The 18,673-nt window shown below is 37.2% G+C and overlaps 1 protein-coding gene across 1 annotated transcript in view; it reads right to left on the reverse strand.

Annotated features, from left to right (window-relative positions):
• The window catches only part of DCAF13 (DDB1 and CUL4 associated factor 13), a 29,177-nt gene extending 10,702 nt beyond the window's left edge, over positions 1-18,475 (reverse strand). Inside the window, exons 1-7 of the mRNA XM_004370709.2 lie at positions 18,311-18,475; positions 11,566-11,765; positions 10,892-10,999; positions 8,086-8,175; positions 6,148-6,303; positions 2,752-2,829; positions 22-104 (exon numbers count right to left, since the gene is read on the reverse strand). Of these exons, the coding sequence (XP_004370766.1) occupies positions 22-104; positions 2,752-2,829; positions 6,148-6,303; positions 8,086-8,175; positions 10,892-10,999; positions 11,566-11,765; positions 18,311-18,380 (785 nt within the window). The 5' untranslated portion in view covers positions 18,381-18,475. The remainder of the gene's footprint in view (positions 1-21; positions 105-2,751; positions 2,830-6,147; positions 6,304-8,085; positions 8,176-10,891; positions 11,000-11,565; positions 11,766-18,310) is intronic.
• Positions 18,476-18,673: the final 198 nt, after the last annotated feature.

Raw genomic sequence — 18,673 nt, forward strand, 5'->3', positions numbered from 1 at the left:
TTTTAAAACAGGAAAACTTACTTGTAATCTTCATTTGCTGCAGTAAAAATGAAAGCTTCCATAGGGTTCCAACAGATTGTATTTGTTCTCATATCTAAAATAACCTGAGAAAGGAAACATACTAACCCATTACTATGAAACTAATTATTTCTAAAATGGATATATTTCCTACTTTACTTCCTTTGCTTCTTTTTTCACTGATTTAAGCAAATGTTTAGTAAACATCTACTATGTGTATAGCACTCACCTTGGTAAAGGAGAAAAGAAAAAAAAAATCAATCAACAATTGTTTCCTGAATATACACACAGGCAAAGTGGTAAATAATGAAAAATGTAAAAATGCTTACTACATAGTCCCTTGATCTCAAATAACTCAGTTTAGTCAGAAAATGAGACATACATTAGAAAAGTTAAAACACAAACAATAAAGCAGTAAATGATTACCTATCAAATTAGGGTCAAAATTAATGGTGTGAGCTTAGGGTTACAGCGGAGAAGGTTTCAAAAGGCAAGCATGATTCGAGCTGACCTGTGAAAGACCAGTATATTATCATGTTTCTCAACAGGAGCACTACTGGCATTTTGGGTAAGACAATCTTTTGTTTTTGTGCAGCTGTCCACTGTAGGATGTTTAGTCTCTCAGGTACCTGCCCACTACACGCCAATAGCAGCCTCCAAAATTCCCCTCTCACGTTTTCTAAATGTCTAGCTTCTCCTAAGATACAGCACTTAATAGGGGAAAGATAAAAGAAACATTGATAGTGTAGTAGATAGAACAGGAAAATGACAGAAAATAGCAATGTCTAATAATCTCTATATCAAGCTGGCCTGTATGTAACAAACCCTAATTAAATGTTGCCTTACTAACTGAAACGAATAAATGGATTGTAAACTGGGACCACATTTTGGAGGGTCTTGAAAGTTAGGGGACAGTTTTCTTCAACCTAAAAGTAATGGAACACCACTAGAAACTGAGACAGGGAGGGGCAGGGAGAAACTACTATTTGTTAAACTAGTACTTCTTGTCAGCTCTCTGCTAAATGCTTTAAATGCAGTCGATTGTTATTACTTGCAGTAGCTATGTTCTACAAAGTTGCCATGAAACTGATTAGCAAACACTGAACTATTGCTCTTAGGGGAAATTAAGGGTTAGGTTCCTGCAAGCCTCTGGTCACAACACTTTCATCAACCGATTAATATGTAAGTTTGTTTTATGCATTTCTGTTTAAAGACACCTTGAATGAATATTATCTAACACACGTGTTTTCTCCATGAAGCACATCACAGTCTTCTTGAGCTTAGGAACACTAAGACAGCACTTCAGCACATGTAGGGACCATTTTAAGCAGCAAAATCATCCCCCCAAGAAGTACAAGAATGTGAAAAACATGGTACTACATTATGAAAAGGACATTTGTTTACAGTATGAAAGCTGAAACAAGAAGGCAGAAGTCACCTTGTTCTATCTTAGCTGAGAACGTGTGTTGGGTGACTCAAATATTTCACTGTTCTATGTATATCTGCAAACAACTGTGAAAACGAGTATTGATTTGGACGTTATACGTAAACTTTAGTGACTAGGCAAATCCACAAATATGAAATCCATGAATAATGAAGACCGACTGCATCATGTTTTATTCTCACCAATGTGCTGCAAGGTTAATTATTAATATCACCATTTTTACAAGAGAAACAGATTATGTTACCTGCTTAAAGTCTAACACCAAAGCTCATGTACGATATTCTTACTATATCACACGAATGAGTGAAATGATTAAAGCAGTATTTTTTTGGGGGAAAAAAAAACTTGCTGCTGTCAAGTCTACTCTGACTCATAGCAACCCGGTAGGACAACGTAGTACTGCCCCATAGGGTTTCCAAACAGCTGCTGGTGGGTGTGAACTGCCAACCTCTTGGTTAGCAGCCTGAGCTCTTAACTGATTTATCAGTCTCAAACTTCAATGAGTATAGCCTACTTCTAATATTTCTAAAATAATACATTTTATGAAAATGATTTAGGAACAAGAAAAACAAGTATTAAAAGCTCTTATTTTACATGAGAACTACGAAAATGGGCTCATGGCACACAAATGATGTCTAGCCCTCCCTGTGCCCTCACAATTCTAGTACCTGAAATCAGGACTTCATGCACTTTTACTTATAATGGCACTCCTCTCTTTACTGACAGTATTTTCCTTCCTCTTGAGTCAGCTTCAAGTTGTATTACCTTTGACAGACCTAAGTCCTGGAACAACCTAACAACTGTTGGGAAGTCTGTCACCTTGAACAGGATAGCACTTGTCTAAACGAAATGTCAAACTAGTATCCATCAGCATGTAACTAAACAAATAAAACTGATTATCTGAATTAGTTATAAAACTTTCTGGAATAAAATACAGTACGTGTCATATGATAATCATGGGGCCTGAAGTATTACTATACCGCTAGCTAATGTGAGGAAATACTTTTAATTTAAAAACTTTCAATTCAATTAGTACTAAACTAGATGACTAATATTTACTACCGAAGACACAAAGAAGACAAGGACACAGTATCTAGTAGAAATTTAAGAGCCTTTAGAAAGCAATGGAGGCTGACAGAATGCCACTGTCATCACTGTGGGTTCATAAGACCATCTCTGAAAAAAAAATTTAATTCTGAAAAACCATCTGCTCCATATTTTCAGTCACTCTGATTTATAGATGAATGCATTAACAACTATATGAAGCAGAAAACAAAACTGAAACTTACCTTTTTCAGAGGGGTAGCTTGCCTCATATCATATAGTACTATATTCCTGTCAGAAGCACAACTTCCCAAGAGAAATGTCTAAAAATAAATGTAACAATCACTAGTTAAAGGCCAAGCTTGGCAACAAACCCTTCCCATTCAGTGAACAATTTAATTCCTCTTCATGTTTATGTTAAAACACAAAGTTATAACATTAAAGTCCACTTTAAGGAGGAGTAATAAATCACCCATAACCTCAGAACCGTAAGTATTTTCATTGTTAAATTCCCATTCTTGAATCTTAGATGCCTGTGATGATAGTGTACAGATAATACTATGTTCTAAGTTATAAAAGAACATATTTTACTTGTTTTCTGTTTTTCACTATTATAAATAACACTTCAATAAACATTTTCATACATTTAGCTCTTCTTCATGTGAATTATTTTCTTAGGATAAAATTTCAGGAGTGGCATTGTTCAATCAAGACATTTTTATGGCTTTTGATACTTAAGGCTAATTGTTTTCTACAGAGTTGTACCAATATACACCACCATGTGGGAGTATGCCAATTTTACTGCAACCTGGGCACCATTAGGTAGTCTCATTTAAAAGTTTATTTTATGACAATATTTCCTAATTACATAAATTTACTGCTTTAATTACAATAGTCAGTTCCTCATGTTAACTGTCTGTAATAAATTAGACCTGCCCTTTGTCCAGTCACTCCAAAATGTTTCAGATATTTATTTGTATGTCAGTTATAAATGTACAAGACACTTAGACAACCTTGGTGGGTATTATGTGGAAATAAGCCCTCTACCTGCCAGTGAAGCCCGAACCCCACCCTCTGTAGCGCCATTGCTCCTCACTCACAGCTCCTACCCTCACAACTCTTGCTTCTGCCTACTATTACCTCCTAATGCAAGTGTAGGAGGAACAAAGAGAGTTATCTGCAAGACAGTGATATGGGCAGCTAACTCCTACTATGGTACATGTTCGTACACAGTTTAAATAAAGCATCATAAAGTTAATGCTATATCATGACCTCCCCTCAGTCCTATCCCAAACCTGCCTTTTTCAGTCACTCCCTGAGACTTTCCTCTAGTTAGTGGCTCCTCTTGGCTTCACATTATGTCACCTCATAGTCTGACCAGGTTCCATTTCTAAAAACAAAGACTCGGATCTAAGCAAAGCAAAAAAATTCTACCTAGACTAAAAGCTGATTTTCACGCTGTAAAACGTGGCGATGCTCAGCATTAACTTTTGGCTTCCCAGTATTCTAGGCCTCAATATTTTAACAGAAAATTAATTATTAATGATTAGAAGACACAAATATACTGTTTATTCACAGGAACATGCCCTTTTCGTCATGTTTGACATACGATAAGAGACATGCACACCATTTGTTTTCATCTAAGTCAGTTCATACGGTTAATAAAAAAACACAGCTGTACAAATAGGTTGTTATACTGCCAAGTCTGAACAACATGGTCACTAGGTAATCACTAATAAATTATAATTTTAGAATTGGACATCAGCTCTTCTGACACAACTACTCACCAAAACAGAGAAGCAAAAGATCTTTTATGTCCCTTAGAGAACCAAAATCCCACTGCTGTCGAGTTGATTCTGACTCACAGCAACCTTATGGAACAGAGTGAAACTGCCCCACAGGGTTTCCAAACTTAAATCTTTACAGAACCAGACTGCCACATCTTTCGCCTGTGGAGTGGCTGCTGGGTTCAAACCACCAATCTTCTGGCTAGCAGCTAAGTGCTTTAACCACTGCACCAGGGCTCCTTTGTCCCTTAGAGAAGTAGGAACCAATACTTGTCTCTTTCTTCTGGGTTTTTTTTTTTTTTTAAATAATAACACCATCACCTTGAATTTGGGTCACACTTTTAAAAAATACAATTTCAGCTTTGCTCCGCACCACGTAGGACATAAATGGCTCCTACAAATCGTCTGTGTTCGTAGCCTTCCCCTGCTCGGTATCACCTTGGCCCTGCTCTGCAAAGCTGACTTGCCCCTTCACACCAATACCTCACTCCTACAACCAGAAGAAACACAGGGAAGGGAGACAGAGTGAGGAAGATATAACAGAAATGGATACTCCAGACCAGAAATTAGTAAACTTCCGCAAAGGGCCAGACAGTAAGTATTTTGGGTTTTGTGGGCCATCTGGTCTCTCTATCTCCTTTACTTAACTCTGCCACTGTAACACAAAAATAGCTACAGACAATATGTAAACAAACAGGCTGTGTTCCAGTAAAGAACAGGCAGCAAGCCAGATCTGGCTCACGAACCACAGTCTGTCAGCCTCTGCTCTAGACCTGAAGCCTCTCCAAGGACTGTATGTAGGTACGTACTCGGAGTAGCGGGATGTCTTCTGATTTCTCAGCAACACCTCCAATCCAAGCTCACATTACAATGAAGCACCTTATGTTCCAATACATCGTACAGACAATTCTTATACCCTGCTACTTTGACTTAACCTTTCTTTGGCTTCTGAGAGTGTAAAACTTACGTATCAGGATTTTCTCTTTATACCCTCTTATAGGGAGGTACCACCTAACATGATAGTCTTCTAATAAATCCTAGAAGCAGCTTATATATGCAATTTCTAAAGAACTTAGTTCCACATTTAACACATAAAGCACCATTCTCAGAATAGAAACATCACTGCATGTATAAGCTGATTTTGTACTGCCTGGAAAAGGTGTCTCTACTGAGCTTGCTGGTCAACGAGTTCACCTATTGTTTTCTATGAAGAAAAAGTCAAGGAAAAGCTCTGGAATTTAAAGGCTAGCTTAGCCTTCAGGGCAGCCTCCTCTTCTAAAGTCGGAACTGAATAGATAGTAAATAGTGGCCTATCTCCAACTCTTGCCTTAGGCGTAGGAGAAATTAGGAATCACAATTTAGGCTTCTGAGCAAAAAAATATAACTGTATCTAATTATCATGCAGTAAAAAATAATCGTGCATATTATTATGAAGCACTGGTGGCCTTATCACTTACAAATAATTAGAGAAATCAATGCTCAGTGCTCCTTCTGACTTCCAATAGCATTAAGAAAAATTATAATCTGTGGAACATGAGTGTTGAAGGCATGAGTAAAACTAAAGGCAAAACAATACAGTACTGGCTTGGATTCTATCCCCATGAGCCAATGTACACACCCCTCCTCCAATGAGGCTTTATATGGATATCAGCGACTAAATGGTGGGCAAACATGTTAATATGTGACCTAAGGTATCATAAGCTAGCTACGATCTGGAAACTAACCAAATGCCAGAACGCCAATAAAATTCTGAAGATTCTGGCATCGAGTACTCAAGTTTCCTAAACAGAGCTGAAATTATCAACCAGTAACAAGGAAACAATAAGAAGAACATATTTTAAAAAGGAAGAGTACCTCAATTGGGTTAAATTTAACACTACTTATACTGTCAAATCCCCAGGTCATTGAACATATAGGACTGGTTCTTTGTTCATCCCAAATGTCCACTTGCTGTCCACATGTAGCAAAAACAGCTTCTTTCCAGTGATGATCAATTCCAGTATACACTGTCTTTAAAAGCAAAGAGATTATTATAGATGAGTTTGTCTGTTACTACTGCAAATCTGCAAAATAACATTTTCAATTATTGATAAACAATCTTTTTTTTTTTTTTTTTGAGAAAATCCGTTTACCAAATAATTTCTTTGAAGCCTTTACTTAAAGGGGAAAACAGTAGTATAAGCATATTCTGAGAATTAAAAAAAAAAAAGTTAATATGGGATATATTTAATTAAGTTTCAATATATTTCATTGAAAGAAAAACAAAAACCAAACCTCACTGCTGTCAAGTCCATTCCGACGCATAGCGACCCTATAAGACAGAGTAGAACTGCCTCATAGGGTTTCCAAGGCTGTAAATCTTTACAGAAGCAGATTGCCATATCCTTCTCCTGCGGAAGGGCTGGTGGGTTCAAACAGCTGACCTTTCGGTTAGCAGCCAAGCGCTTAACCACTGCGCCACCAGGGCTCCTTCAAATCCTTTAAATCACTTTCATTGAAGTGATTTAAATATTGGGTACTGAAGAATTGTGGAAGCAACTAATGAAATGCAAAATAACGTCTAAAAAACTTAGTTCCACATTTAAAACATAAAGTACAGTTCCCAGGATGGAAACACAGATACCAACAATTGGATTAGAATCTGGGGAAAGGAAACAATTGGGGGAATGGATGCTAATATTGTTAAACGCAAAAAAATCTCCTAAATTTGGTATTATTCACTTGAAATGTGTGATTCATCTGTTAGGGACCAGATTAAAGTTTACCTTTGTACTATATGAAAAAAAGTTTGCAAAGTAAATGAAAGGGAAATATTTAGCTGACACTTCAAGCTTCTAAGAACTGTTAGCGCCATCTGCAGATTTCTAATTATTTTCTATTCGTGAAGGCAAGTCCTAAAAACTATTCTACAATAAAAATTAGTCCTCAATACTGCAGAGACAGGGATAAGATTAAATATTTCAAAATGCTTTTGGAACTTCTTGAGAAAAAGCATTTTACAAGAATGAAACCAATTTTGCTTTAGGAATTACTAACTAATTTGTTACCATCTGTGAATTTAACTCCATCACATACCCATATCTCACACCCCAATGCTCTGTTTAGAATACTTAGAACTTTTGGAAATACGAAAAGCAGAAGCTTAGTGTATTCTAACCATATATTCAAATGACAAAGTGATTTTTTAAACGCATATATTTCATTTGAAGATTAAACCTAATTTTAGTATTTTGTTTGCTTAATATCAACATATAACATTGTAAAACATTATGAATTATACTCGTTATACCAATTATTATGAATTATACTTAAGCTGTAAGTAAATCATATTATCTGATTCGCAGAATAATTTGTAAGCCATGTAAATGCATCACAGTGTTCCATTTCTTCATTGTCTAATGGATTCTTCCAAGAAAGAAATTTCTGGCTTTGTGTAAGATCTATGATAATATAAATCAGACAAAAACTGAGACTTTTTTTTTCTTCTGATCTTTGACCTTATAAATTTCCCCCATGGTCTTGCTATTGGAAATGTTTCATTGTATCCTCTAACTAAAAACAGAAGTCAAACCCTACTATAATGAACACCAAAGAGCTTTGGCTGCAAATTCTTTCAAATTCTTTAGCTGCAAAGGACTTTAGTTGCATTAAATATAGCATAAAATAAGTGAATTATTGCAGCCTAAAGTCTCTCTCATTTCTTATTTACATTTTTTTGGGGAAAATTATAATTATGAAATAATTTTAAGTAAAAGAAGAATTTTAATAGGTAACGGATCAATCATTTTGTACCTTTCCTAACACTGTATGCAATGGCTCTTCCTCTTCCCCATAGCCCGGTCCGTCCATTTTCCACTGTTTCACAGTTTTGTCATCACCAGTCTGGAAATATTGGTTTCATTATGATTATAATGCTGATGAACAACAGTTATAAATTATATACTTGCCACTACATACATTAAATTATAAGCAACTCCAGTTACAGAAATAACACGTAACATATTCTTTTAGAATCGCATTTATCAATGCATTTATACCCCACTATAGTAAAGGCATGTGACAAAGTGCATAAAGTTAACAATAAAATAGTATCAACAGAGTAAAAGAACAAGAGAAGGAACAAAGTTGAGTCATAAATATGGCAAAAAAAAAAAAAAAAGCATATTGTGATAAAGGCAGCATTTCAAATTAGGGAGAAAAGAAAACAGATTACAATGATGTAGCATTGTGGTATCAGGTTAGTCATTTAAAAAGTTTGAGCCCCATTTAATGTCTTACATGAAAATAAAATTTCAGAGAATTTTAAAGGTAAAAAATGAAATAAAAAACCTAAAAATACTAGATAGTAGACATTTTATAATCTTGAAATGGATAAAGCCCTTTTATGCATGACTCAAAACTCTAGAAATGATTAAGTCAGTGGTTTTCAAACTGTCATCTGCAGACCCCTGGAAGACTTGGGGACCGTTTCAGTGGTCCACAAGGTCAAAACTATTTTCACGTTACTAAAGACATTATTTGCCTTTTTGCTGTGTTGACATTTCCACAGATAGTGAAAAAGTAAAAGGGCTGGCACCTTAGCACAAATAAAGGCAGTGGCAACAAACTAAGGTAATTTAGACTTGAGTACCTACCTGTCAGAGATTTTCTCAAAAATGAAGACGTGATCCTGTCACTTCAAGGAAAACAATTGACAGTACTTGCTGCCAATGATAAAATTTAAGCTTTCAAGTAAAAAATAAAAATTTTAAGAAACCTGTATCCACCATCATGAGTTTGACAGCTTCCCAACACTTAAAGACTTCTGATAAGGTCAGTGGCGATATTAACATGTGATTTTTTTTTTTAATATTATACAATAAAGTGTGTTAATATTCAGAATATCTGTTTATTTAAGTGAACCAATGTTTTCTAGATGATCAATGTATGATGTTACAAAGTTATGTGGGGGTAAAAGGTAGATTCAAAGTGCAAGACAGTTCAAAGGATTTTAATGTAACAGTGTATGTAGTTTATTGATACAGTTTTAGATTTAGGTTAGTTGTAACCTTTAAAAAGTAAACCCAGTCAAGTTTTGATGTAGTATTAAAGAATATTCGCAATTATCTGAAAAGGTTATGAAAACACCCTTTCTTTTTTAACTATGTTTATCTGTGTGAGGTCAGAGTCTCTTCATACACTTCAACCAAACCACATACTGTAGCAGATTGAATAGATAAGCAGACACGAGAATCCAGCTGTCTTCTGTTAAGCCAGACATGAAAAAGATTAGCAAAAATGTAAAATAATTCCCATTCTTCAAACTATTTTTTGTTTTTAAAAATTTACTTATTTCATAAAAATATTTATGTTATCAAGTAATGGATTTCTTTTTAAAATGAATTTAACAAATAAATATTTTAAATTTTCTCAGTTTAAATTTCTAACATGCTAAGTATCAATAGATATAATCCACATAAAGTAAAGCCCTCTGAAGTCCTCAGTAATTTCTAACAGTGTAAAAGGGTCCTGAGAACAAAAAAATTTAAGAACTGCTGCATTAATTTAAAAAGATATACAACTTCTGGGAACAGTGTTAGAATTTAAAGAGTAGAATTACAGAATCTTTAGCTTTCTATGTTTTATATGTCTACATTCCTAAAATGTTTTTCTCAATCTTCATCCTAAACATCCTTTATACTAGTTCACACAACTAATTATCCCTTACTCCTGGGGACACTATGCTCATTCATACGCTCTCCCAGTTTTCCTATTTCCTAGAAGCAGACATTCCCCAAGGCTATTTCCCTGACATCTCTGTATTTCTACATTTCCCCTTCTTACCTCCTCCCAATGATAGCACATCAAGGCTTCAATCAAAACCACTTCTGTATCGATGATGTCACATTCAGCTCTAACCTCCCTCCTGAGCTCCAGACCTGTATCTATAAAGGTCTGAGAGACAGCCTCACTTAAAGAACCCAATGACAGTCCAACTCATTACAATTTATCCTTTCCACTGCCACTCTCCTCTGAACTTGCTGACACTCCTGACTTCTCTATTTCTGTAACAGGAACCACCATCTTCCTAGGTACCTCTCATTTAGTTAACAAGCCTGCCAAATCTCCAAAATGTTTCTAAACCCAACTACTTCTGTTTCCACTCTCTAGTGCAGCATCTTACTATTGCCTACCCGAACTATTCAAACAATCTCCAAACTGATCATTCACTATCAAATTAATCACCTGAAAGCACAGCTTAGATTTTCATTCCCCTTTTAAAAAACCTTCAGTGATTCCTTACTCTCTGCCAAATGAAGTATAAATTCCTCATCCTAGCACTGAAAACCCTACAGAAGAAGCCAAACTACCTTTCAAGCCTCACCTCCCATTAATCATTTCTCAGTGTTCTATAGACCAGTTCAATAATATGCTAAGTAATTCAAAATGTAATTATAGGGCTGGATTACATTATGAAAACTAGGACTTCTCAAAGTTTTAATAAATTACTTTGCATTGTGAAGCTCCAAAAGAACCTTGGAACACATAAATGAACTCCAAAGATAATCAGTCTTATACAGGTTGAAAAGTTTTAATGACTTAATAGCATCATACTTACAGTAAAAAAAGAAGTCCCACAAAAGCGAGTACATATTCCTCGTACAAAACCTTCATGTGCTTGTATTGTACGGATACATTTTCGTTTAGTCAAGTTCCAAATTCTAACCTATGATAAAGCATACCAGGAAATTTCAGGGAATTATAAATATAAAATGTTCAGACACAAGAGTACTACATTCCAAGAAAAATAAATTCATCACTGAAAAGGCTATGAATCACTCTTCTATACAGCTAAAAACAAAATCCTTTGGATTAAAACAATGCAATGCATATGGATAAGTGTATCAAGCAGAAAATTCAATCTGTCAAATACTCTGTTGAGTCTAGCTTTCAAAGCTTTTTTTTCAAAATCAACAGAGTGGGAAATTATTGTTAATAACACCCTCTGTGACAAAAAGCTCACACTTATATACCTCTATTATATACACGATTTACTATTTTATTTACTATCAAATTGAGCCTCAAGTCTACTACATTTATAATTTCTTAGGTTTAGTCAAGAACTACTGAAGTTACTACTTCAAATAGAATTTAGTCTTGAGGATTAAAGGAAAACAGGATAGAGAGAGACTGAAATCAAAGTAAAACCCACAGTAACTAAAAACTAAAGGAAAAACATCTGTAATATACCAATTTCTACTTTAAAATATCAACATTTAGAGTGACACTTGCCTCTCCATCACAGGCCCCAGAAAGGACAGTAGCCAGGCTCTTTGGATGTTTTGCCAAGCAATTGACTCCATCTCGGTGACCATCCAGGGAAGCAAGGAATGGTTTTGCAAATACTCGTTCCAGTTTGGTAGCATTTAAAGCTCTTACATATTCTCGTGGAACCTCAAAAGGATGTAAGGTAGGATCGTAGTTTCTTGGAACTGAAATAAGAATGACTCCTCTATATAAAATAATTCATATTTAATATTTCCTGTGGTCTTCCCCAGCTAATCAGTTTATTCTGCAATAAGCCTTTATTAGGGACCTTGTTCTCTGCCTAGCACTTTATTAAGAATACAAAAGTAAAAGAACTGTCACCCAAAACCCTACTTAAAAAATACATATATAGAGTTTACCATGTGCCTGGCACCATTCTAAACACTTTATATTAATTCATTTCATCCCCACAGCACCCTATGGGGTAAATTCTATTATTATCACCCACTTTACAGATAGAGAAACTAAGGCACCGAGAGGTCAAATAACTTGCCTATCAAGTGGCGGGGCCGGGATTCATACCCCGTCTGGCTCCAGAATCCATGTTCTTACTATTCTGCCATACTGCCAAACATGTTTTATCAGTTAATAGTTACGCTTAGGAAATAATTCTAAGCCCACAGTCTTAAAAAAACCCCAATGTTTAAAAGCAAATGCATCTTTTTATCCAATGACTATACTCCGGCACCTGATGACTCTTCTTTCTGACTTAACAGTACTACATCCCAACATTCAGTCAAGCTCAAATTTTAGTCAACCCGATATATTCCATTTTATATATTCCCCACTGCCCAAACTCACAAAGTCCTATCATTTTCTCTTTGAAATACTTGGTATTCATTCTACTTTTTCTTTTCCTACCTCTAGTAACTTAGTTTTGGCCCCTACCTGGACTACTGGGATAGAATCCCTACTCCATTTGGTGGCAGTTTACACTGTCATCAGATTAATCATTCTGAAACTTAGCTTTTTACATGTCACTCCCATAATTAAAAACTTCCAATGGCTCTCTATAGTAGTAGTATTCCAACTCTTGATTGTGTGCCCATTAGTAACAAGTTTTTGAGCAGGTCCCTCCTCCTCAGTATACATATAGCCATACCTCGGAGATATTGCAGGTTCAGTTCCAGACCACCGCAATAAAGCAAGTCACATGAATTTTTTGGTTTCCCAGTGCATGTGAAAGTTACGTTTATAGTACACCGTAGTCTATTAAGCGTGCAACAGCATTATGGCTAAAAAACAATGTACATACCTTAATTAAAAAATACTTCATTGCTAAAAAATTCTAACCATCTGCACCTTTGGCTAGTCATAACCTTTTTGCTGGCAGAGGGTCTTGCCTCAATGTTGATGGCTGCTGAGTGATCAGGGTGGTGGCTGCTGAAAGCTGGGGTGGCTGTGGCAATTTCTTAAAATAAGGCAACCAATGAAGTTTGCTGAATCAATTGACCCTTCATGAAAGATTTCTCTGTAGCATGCGATGCTGTTTGATAGCATTTTACCCACAGTAGAACTTCTTTCAAAACTGGAGTCAATCCTCTCAAACCCTACGACTGCTTTATCAACTAAGTTTACATAATATTCTAAATCCTTTGTTGGCACTTCAAAAATGTTCACAGCATCTTCACCAGGAGTAGATCCCATCTCAAGAAATCACTTTCTTTGCTCATCCATAAGAAACAACTCCTCATCCGTTAAAGTTTTATCATGAGAGTGCAGCAATTCAGTCACATCTTCAGGCTCTACTTGTAATTTTAGTTCTCTTGTGATTTCTACCACATCTGCAGTTACTTCCTCCACTGAAGTCTTGAACCTCTCAAAGTTATCCATGAGGGTTGGAATCAACTTCTTCCAAACTCCTGTTAATGCTGCTATTTTGACCTCCTCCCATGAATCACAAATGTTCTTAATGGCCTCTAGAACACTGACTCCTTTCCAGAAGGTTTTCAATTTACTTTACTCATCCATCAGCAGAGTCACCATCTATGGCAGCTACAGCCTTACAGAACATTATCTCTTAGATAATAAGACTTGAAAGTCAAAATTACTCCTTGATCCATGGGCTGCAGAATGGATGTTGTGTTGGCAGGCATGAAAACCACATTAATCTCCTTGTACATCTCCATCAGAGCTCTTGTCAATAAGCAGTAATATTCTGAAAGGAATCTTTTTTTCTGAGCAGTAGGTCTCAACAGTGGGCTTAAAATAGTCAGTAAACCATGTTATAAACAGATGTGCTGTCATCCACGTTTTGTTGTTCCATTTATAGAGCAGAGGCAGAGTAGATTGAGCATAATTCTTAAGGGCCCTAGGATTTTCAGAATGGTAAATGAGCATCAGCTTCAACTTAAAGTCACCAGCTACATTAGCCCCTGACAAGAGAGTCAGCCTGTCTTTTGAAGCCAGGCATTGACTCCTCTCTAGATATGAAAGTCCTAGGCGGCATCTTCTTCCAATAGGAGGCTGTTTCATCTATACTGAAAATCTGTTGCTTAGTGTAGCCATCTTCAACAATGATCTTAGCTAGACCTTCTGGATAACTTGCTGCAGCTTCTACGTCAGCACTTGCTGCTTCTTATGTTATGGAGATGGCTTCTTTCCTTAAACCTCATGAACCAACCTCTAGTAGTTTCAAACTTTTCTTCTGCAGCTTCCTCACCTCTCTCAGCCTTCACAGAACTGCAGAGTTAGGCCCTTGCTCTGGATCAGACTTTGGCTTAAGGGAACATTCTGGCTGGTTTGATCGTCTCTCCAGATCACTAAAACTTTCTCCATATCAGCAATAAGGCTGTTTCCCTTTCTTATCATTCGTGTATTCACTGGAGTAGCACCTTTAATTTCCTTCAAGAACTGTTCCTTTGCATTCACAACTTGGCTGTTTGGCGCCAGAGGCCTAGCATTTGGCCTACCTCGGCTTTTAACATGCCTTCCTCACTAAGCTTAATCATTTCTAGCTTTTGATTTAAAGTGAGAGACATACGACTGTACCTTTCACTTGAACACTTAGAGGCCACTGTAGGGTTATTAATTGGCCTAACTTGAATACTGTCGAGTCTCAGGGAATAGGAAGACCCGAGGATAGTGACAGAGTTGTGGGAATGGCTGGTTGGTGGAGCGGTCAGGACACATACAACATTTATCAATTAAGTTCGCCGTCTGACACGGGTACAGTTTGTTGCTCCCCAAAACAATTACAAAAGTAACATCAAAGATCACTGATCACAGATCACCACAGCAAATATAATAATAATGAAAAAGTCTGAAATATTGTGAGAATTACCAAAATGTGGCATAGAGACATAAAGTGGGCACATGCTGTTGGAAAAATGGCACCAATAGACTTGCTTGATGCAGGGTTGCCACAAACCTTCAATTTGTAAAATACGCAGTATCTGCAAAGTGCGATAAAGCGTAATAAAACGAGGTATGCCTGTATATTTATTTAATGAGAACGTGTGATTAAAGATGCTTGTTTTTTAAAATCTCATTTAACACTGTGATAGGGCAATTCAAAGGTTCTAGTTTCAATTTATTTCAATGTTTGATTTTAATGGCTGCCATAGTTGAAAAAGATACAGGCAATACTCGTGTTTGCACTAGACTGTGTTGATAGGACAGCATGCATCCTGGAACTAATTCCTTACTTTGCACGGTTCCACGGTAACAGACTTAACTTCAGTCACTGTAAACCTGTAAAGCGTGGAATTAGTTCAGTTAATATGGTACTGTGCAAAGTGAAGACTGCCTGCACTTCACAAAGACCAGCAGATTCAAAGAGAAGATTTGCAGAGTTGGTTTCATTTATTTACTATATTTTACTTTCAATCCTATCCACCAGTGTTACAAAGATTATTTCTAAGTATGTCTAGAAAATTTTCATCTACTGTGACGTCAACAGCTGTTTTTACAACTATATGGCATTTTAATAATTTTAACAAATGGTTTTTCAAAACAACAAGGAAAAAAAAACACCCAACAAGATAATTCTATTTCCAATTATTTTCATGTAGGAAACAGGAATTTTAATAGGACACTTTCATCATTTTCAGTATAAAATTTAAAAAATGATGGAAACATTACCAAACATACATTTTCAAAATGATCTCATAGCACGAGCTTTTTTAAAAGTAATGGACCATGAAGGGGCACATTATGTATTTATTCGTTTCTAATAAAAAACTCTTACTTCGTATTCATAGCCACAGGAAAGTTCAGCAAATTTTAAAAATGCATTATTCATCATAGCCTTCACCAACTCTTCTAAAAACTTTACCATGATATAACTGAGGAACTTCTGCATGAAAAAAGATTTCCACAGTTCTTTCTATCACTTCACAATTACAAAGATTCTATTACTTTCAGATAAAGCACACCCCTAATGAACGTAACATGCTGCAATGTTCTGAAGATAGAAGCCTTTCTCAACCTTTCCACTCTTTCCTCAAGATACCTGAAGTACCATATATAATGTGTGACTATTTAACCCAGAGGCGCCTCGGAAGACAGGCCTGGCAATCTTCTGAAAGTCACAGCCTTGAAAACCCTATGAAGCAATTCTACTCTGCACACATGAGGTTGCCATGAGTTGGAATCGACTTGATTGCAACTAACAACATTTACCACATGGCCCAAATGACGATGTCAGTGCCAATCCAAGTATTATGTACCTTTTTTAAGATAATATAAATTGAAGTACTAACTGTTCCGTCCCCCACACCCCAATGGATAGCCTGCATACCCATTTTAGAGACCTCTGACCTATGGAATGAATTTCAAGCTCCTTCTGGTCTTCTACAATCTGGGTTGAATCTACCTCTTCAACCTGTCACTCATTTTTCATTTGCTTCTTCATTCCGACATTTATAAAGCAACTATTATGTGCCAGGTGCTGTCTAAACACAGTGGATGTGAAATAAGCACGATTCTTCTCCTCTCTGCAAGCTCAGTCTAATGGGAGAGACTGATAATCAAAATAATCATCAGAAAACATGATAAATGCTGACAGAAGTACAGGCAGTCCCAAGGTTACAAACAAGATCTGTTCCTAAGTCTGTCTTTAAGTTGAATTTGTAGGTAAGTCAGCACAGTTACACATAGTTCTTATTCAACGCCAGTCAGTCAAATGTTTGTCTTAGTACATATTTGACCTTTCTATATGCATATAAAACGTGAAACACTTTCAAACTATGCAATGTTTTCCTGAGTGTCACAAAGTAGCGCATGCATTTGTTATTACAAACCACTGTATTAACTCAAATTTTTAATACAATCGGCTTTAGGGCAGTCTGTTCTTCAGTATGAGTTTTCCGTAAGTTGGACATTCATAACCCGGCGACTGCCTGTATACAAATATGTGATGGGATGACAGAAGAGGAGTGTAGCAAGTGGCAGGGGATAAATATAGAAAGATTATTGTTTACAGAAAGCTTCTGAGAGGAAGGAGCTGAAGTAGATAAGGGCGTGTGCCACCAGAAGCTGAAAACGAATGCCTGGAATGCATTCAGATTGACAAGAGTTAAAGTCAGCTGTTGTTGTTAGCTGCCGTCCAGTCGATTCTGATTCATGGCGACCTCGTGTGAGCGTAGAACTGCACTCCACAGAGTTTTCAAGGCTGTGACCTCAGGGAAGCAGACTGCCAGGCCTGTCTTCCAAGGCACCTCTGGGTGGGTTCAAACTTCCAACCTTTCGGTTAGTAGTCCAGTGCTTAATCATTTACGCCACCCAGGAACTCCAAAAGTAAGCTACTTGTGGAAAAGTAGGAACTGGTGAAATTGGAGAGGAAGATAGGACCAGCAGTTCAAGAACTAGGGGTGAGGCCAAGCCCTTACAGAATTTTAAGCAGGAACGTGACAGTCTAATTTGCATTTCCGAAGCATTACTGTCTTGTTACTTAATCTGTAAACAAACATCTTGTGAGCAGAGACCACATTTATACAGCAATGTTCATATACGTTGCTAATCTCTACTACTCAATCAAAATAGTGATATATTGTTCCAGCTTCATCATCTATCACTTACCCCTAATTAAACTCCAATCACATTGCCCTTCCTTCTGTGTCTTAAGTTCATTCCTGCCTTAAGGCTTTTGCACTTGTTATTCCCTTTACTTGGAATGTTCTGTTCACACGTGGTTTGTTTCTTGTCATTTGGGTCTCACAAGCATGTTAATGGGAAACACATCAGTATAGAGAAATAAAATTAATGTCACTTTAACCATTCCCTCATTAAACTTCTTCAGAAGAGTTGCTGCTAAGAGAAAACTGGTGGCTTTAGATTTCTTCTTTGTCTCCTTCCACATCCAGTAGTAACTAATTTGCAGTAGTAAAGTGGCCAGAAATCAGAATAGCAGAAGGTTTAGTGAAGTCTGTTTAACTTTTAAACCCTTCAATCCACGAGTGTGGCTCATTCAAGTTCGACTTCTCAACAGTAAGAGGAACCTGAGGACAATTAGAGACCAGCAGCTGGAAGGGGGGAGGCAGAAGCATTCCCCATATAGTTAACTACTTCCCACATTTAACTATTTCCCACTTACCACTAGAGGAAATTCGAAAAAAAGAACTTGAAGGGGAGTTATCTGCTAGTCAGTCCCGCAGATAACAAGCAAATTATGAGAATGGAGCACCAGCCTCCTCCCGGCTTTACCCCGAGAAAGCAGAGGTTTACCCGGTGACTCGAGGTAGACTTTCTCTCTACTAAGTAGTCTCACCTCTCTGTATGTCCAACTTAGTTTCGCGGACATAGTTGTCAGGGTTCCGGCTCAGCATCTTCACCTTCATCTTGACGGCTCGTTTTCCCCAGCTCCACGAGTCTTTCCCTCCTGGTTCCCGTTACTATCGCCTTCTTCCGCACATGCGACTTCCGCTTCTCCCAGACTACTTCCTGTCACGACTTCAAGTCGCTGAAGCCCGCGGGTCAGCTGAATCCTGCGGCGCTCCGTAGTTTCACGGGCAAAGGTTAGCAGGGGGCGGTTCTTCAGCTGTTGGCTCCCACTCACGCCTCTTCTCCGAGCCTGCAGGCGCCGGCAGCGAGACGGGGCGGGGACTAGGCGGAGACGGGGGCCCGCCTCCCT

This window comes from Trichechus manatus, unplaced genomic scaffold, assembly GCF_000243295.1.
Source record: "Trichechus manatus latirostris isolate Lorelei unplaced genomic scaffold, TriManLat1.0 scaffold00009, whole genome shotgun sequence".
NCBI lineage: Eukaryota > Metazoa > Chordata > Mammalia > Sirenia > Trichechidae > Trichechus > Trichechus manatus.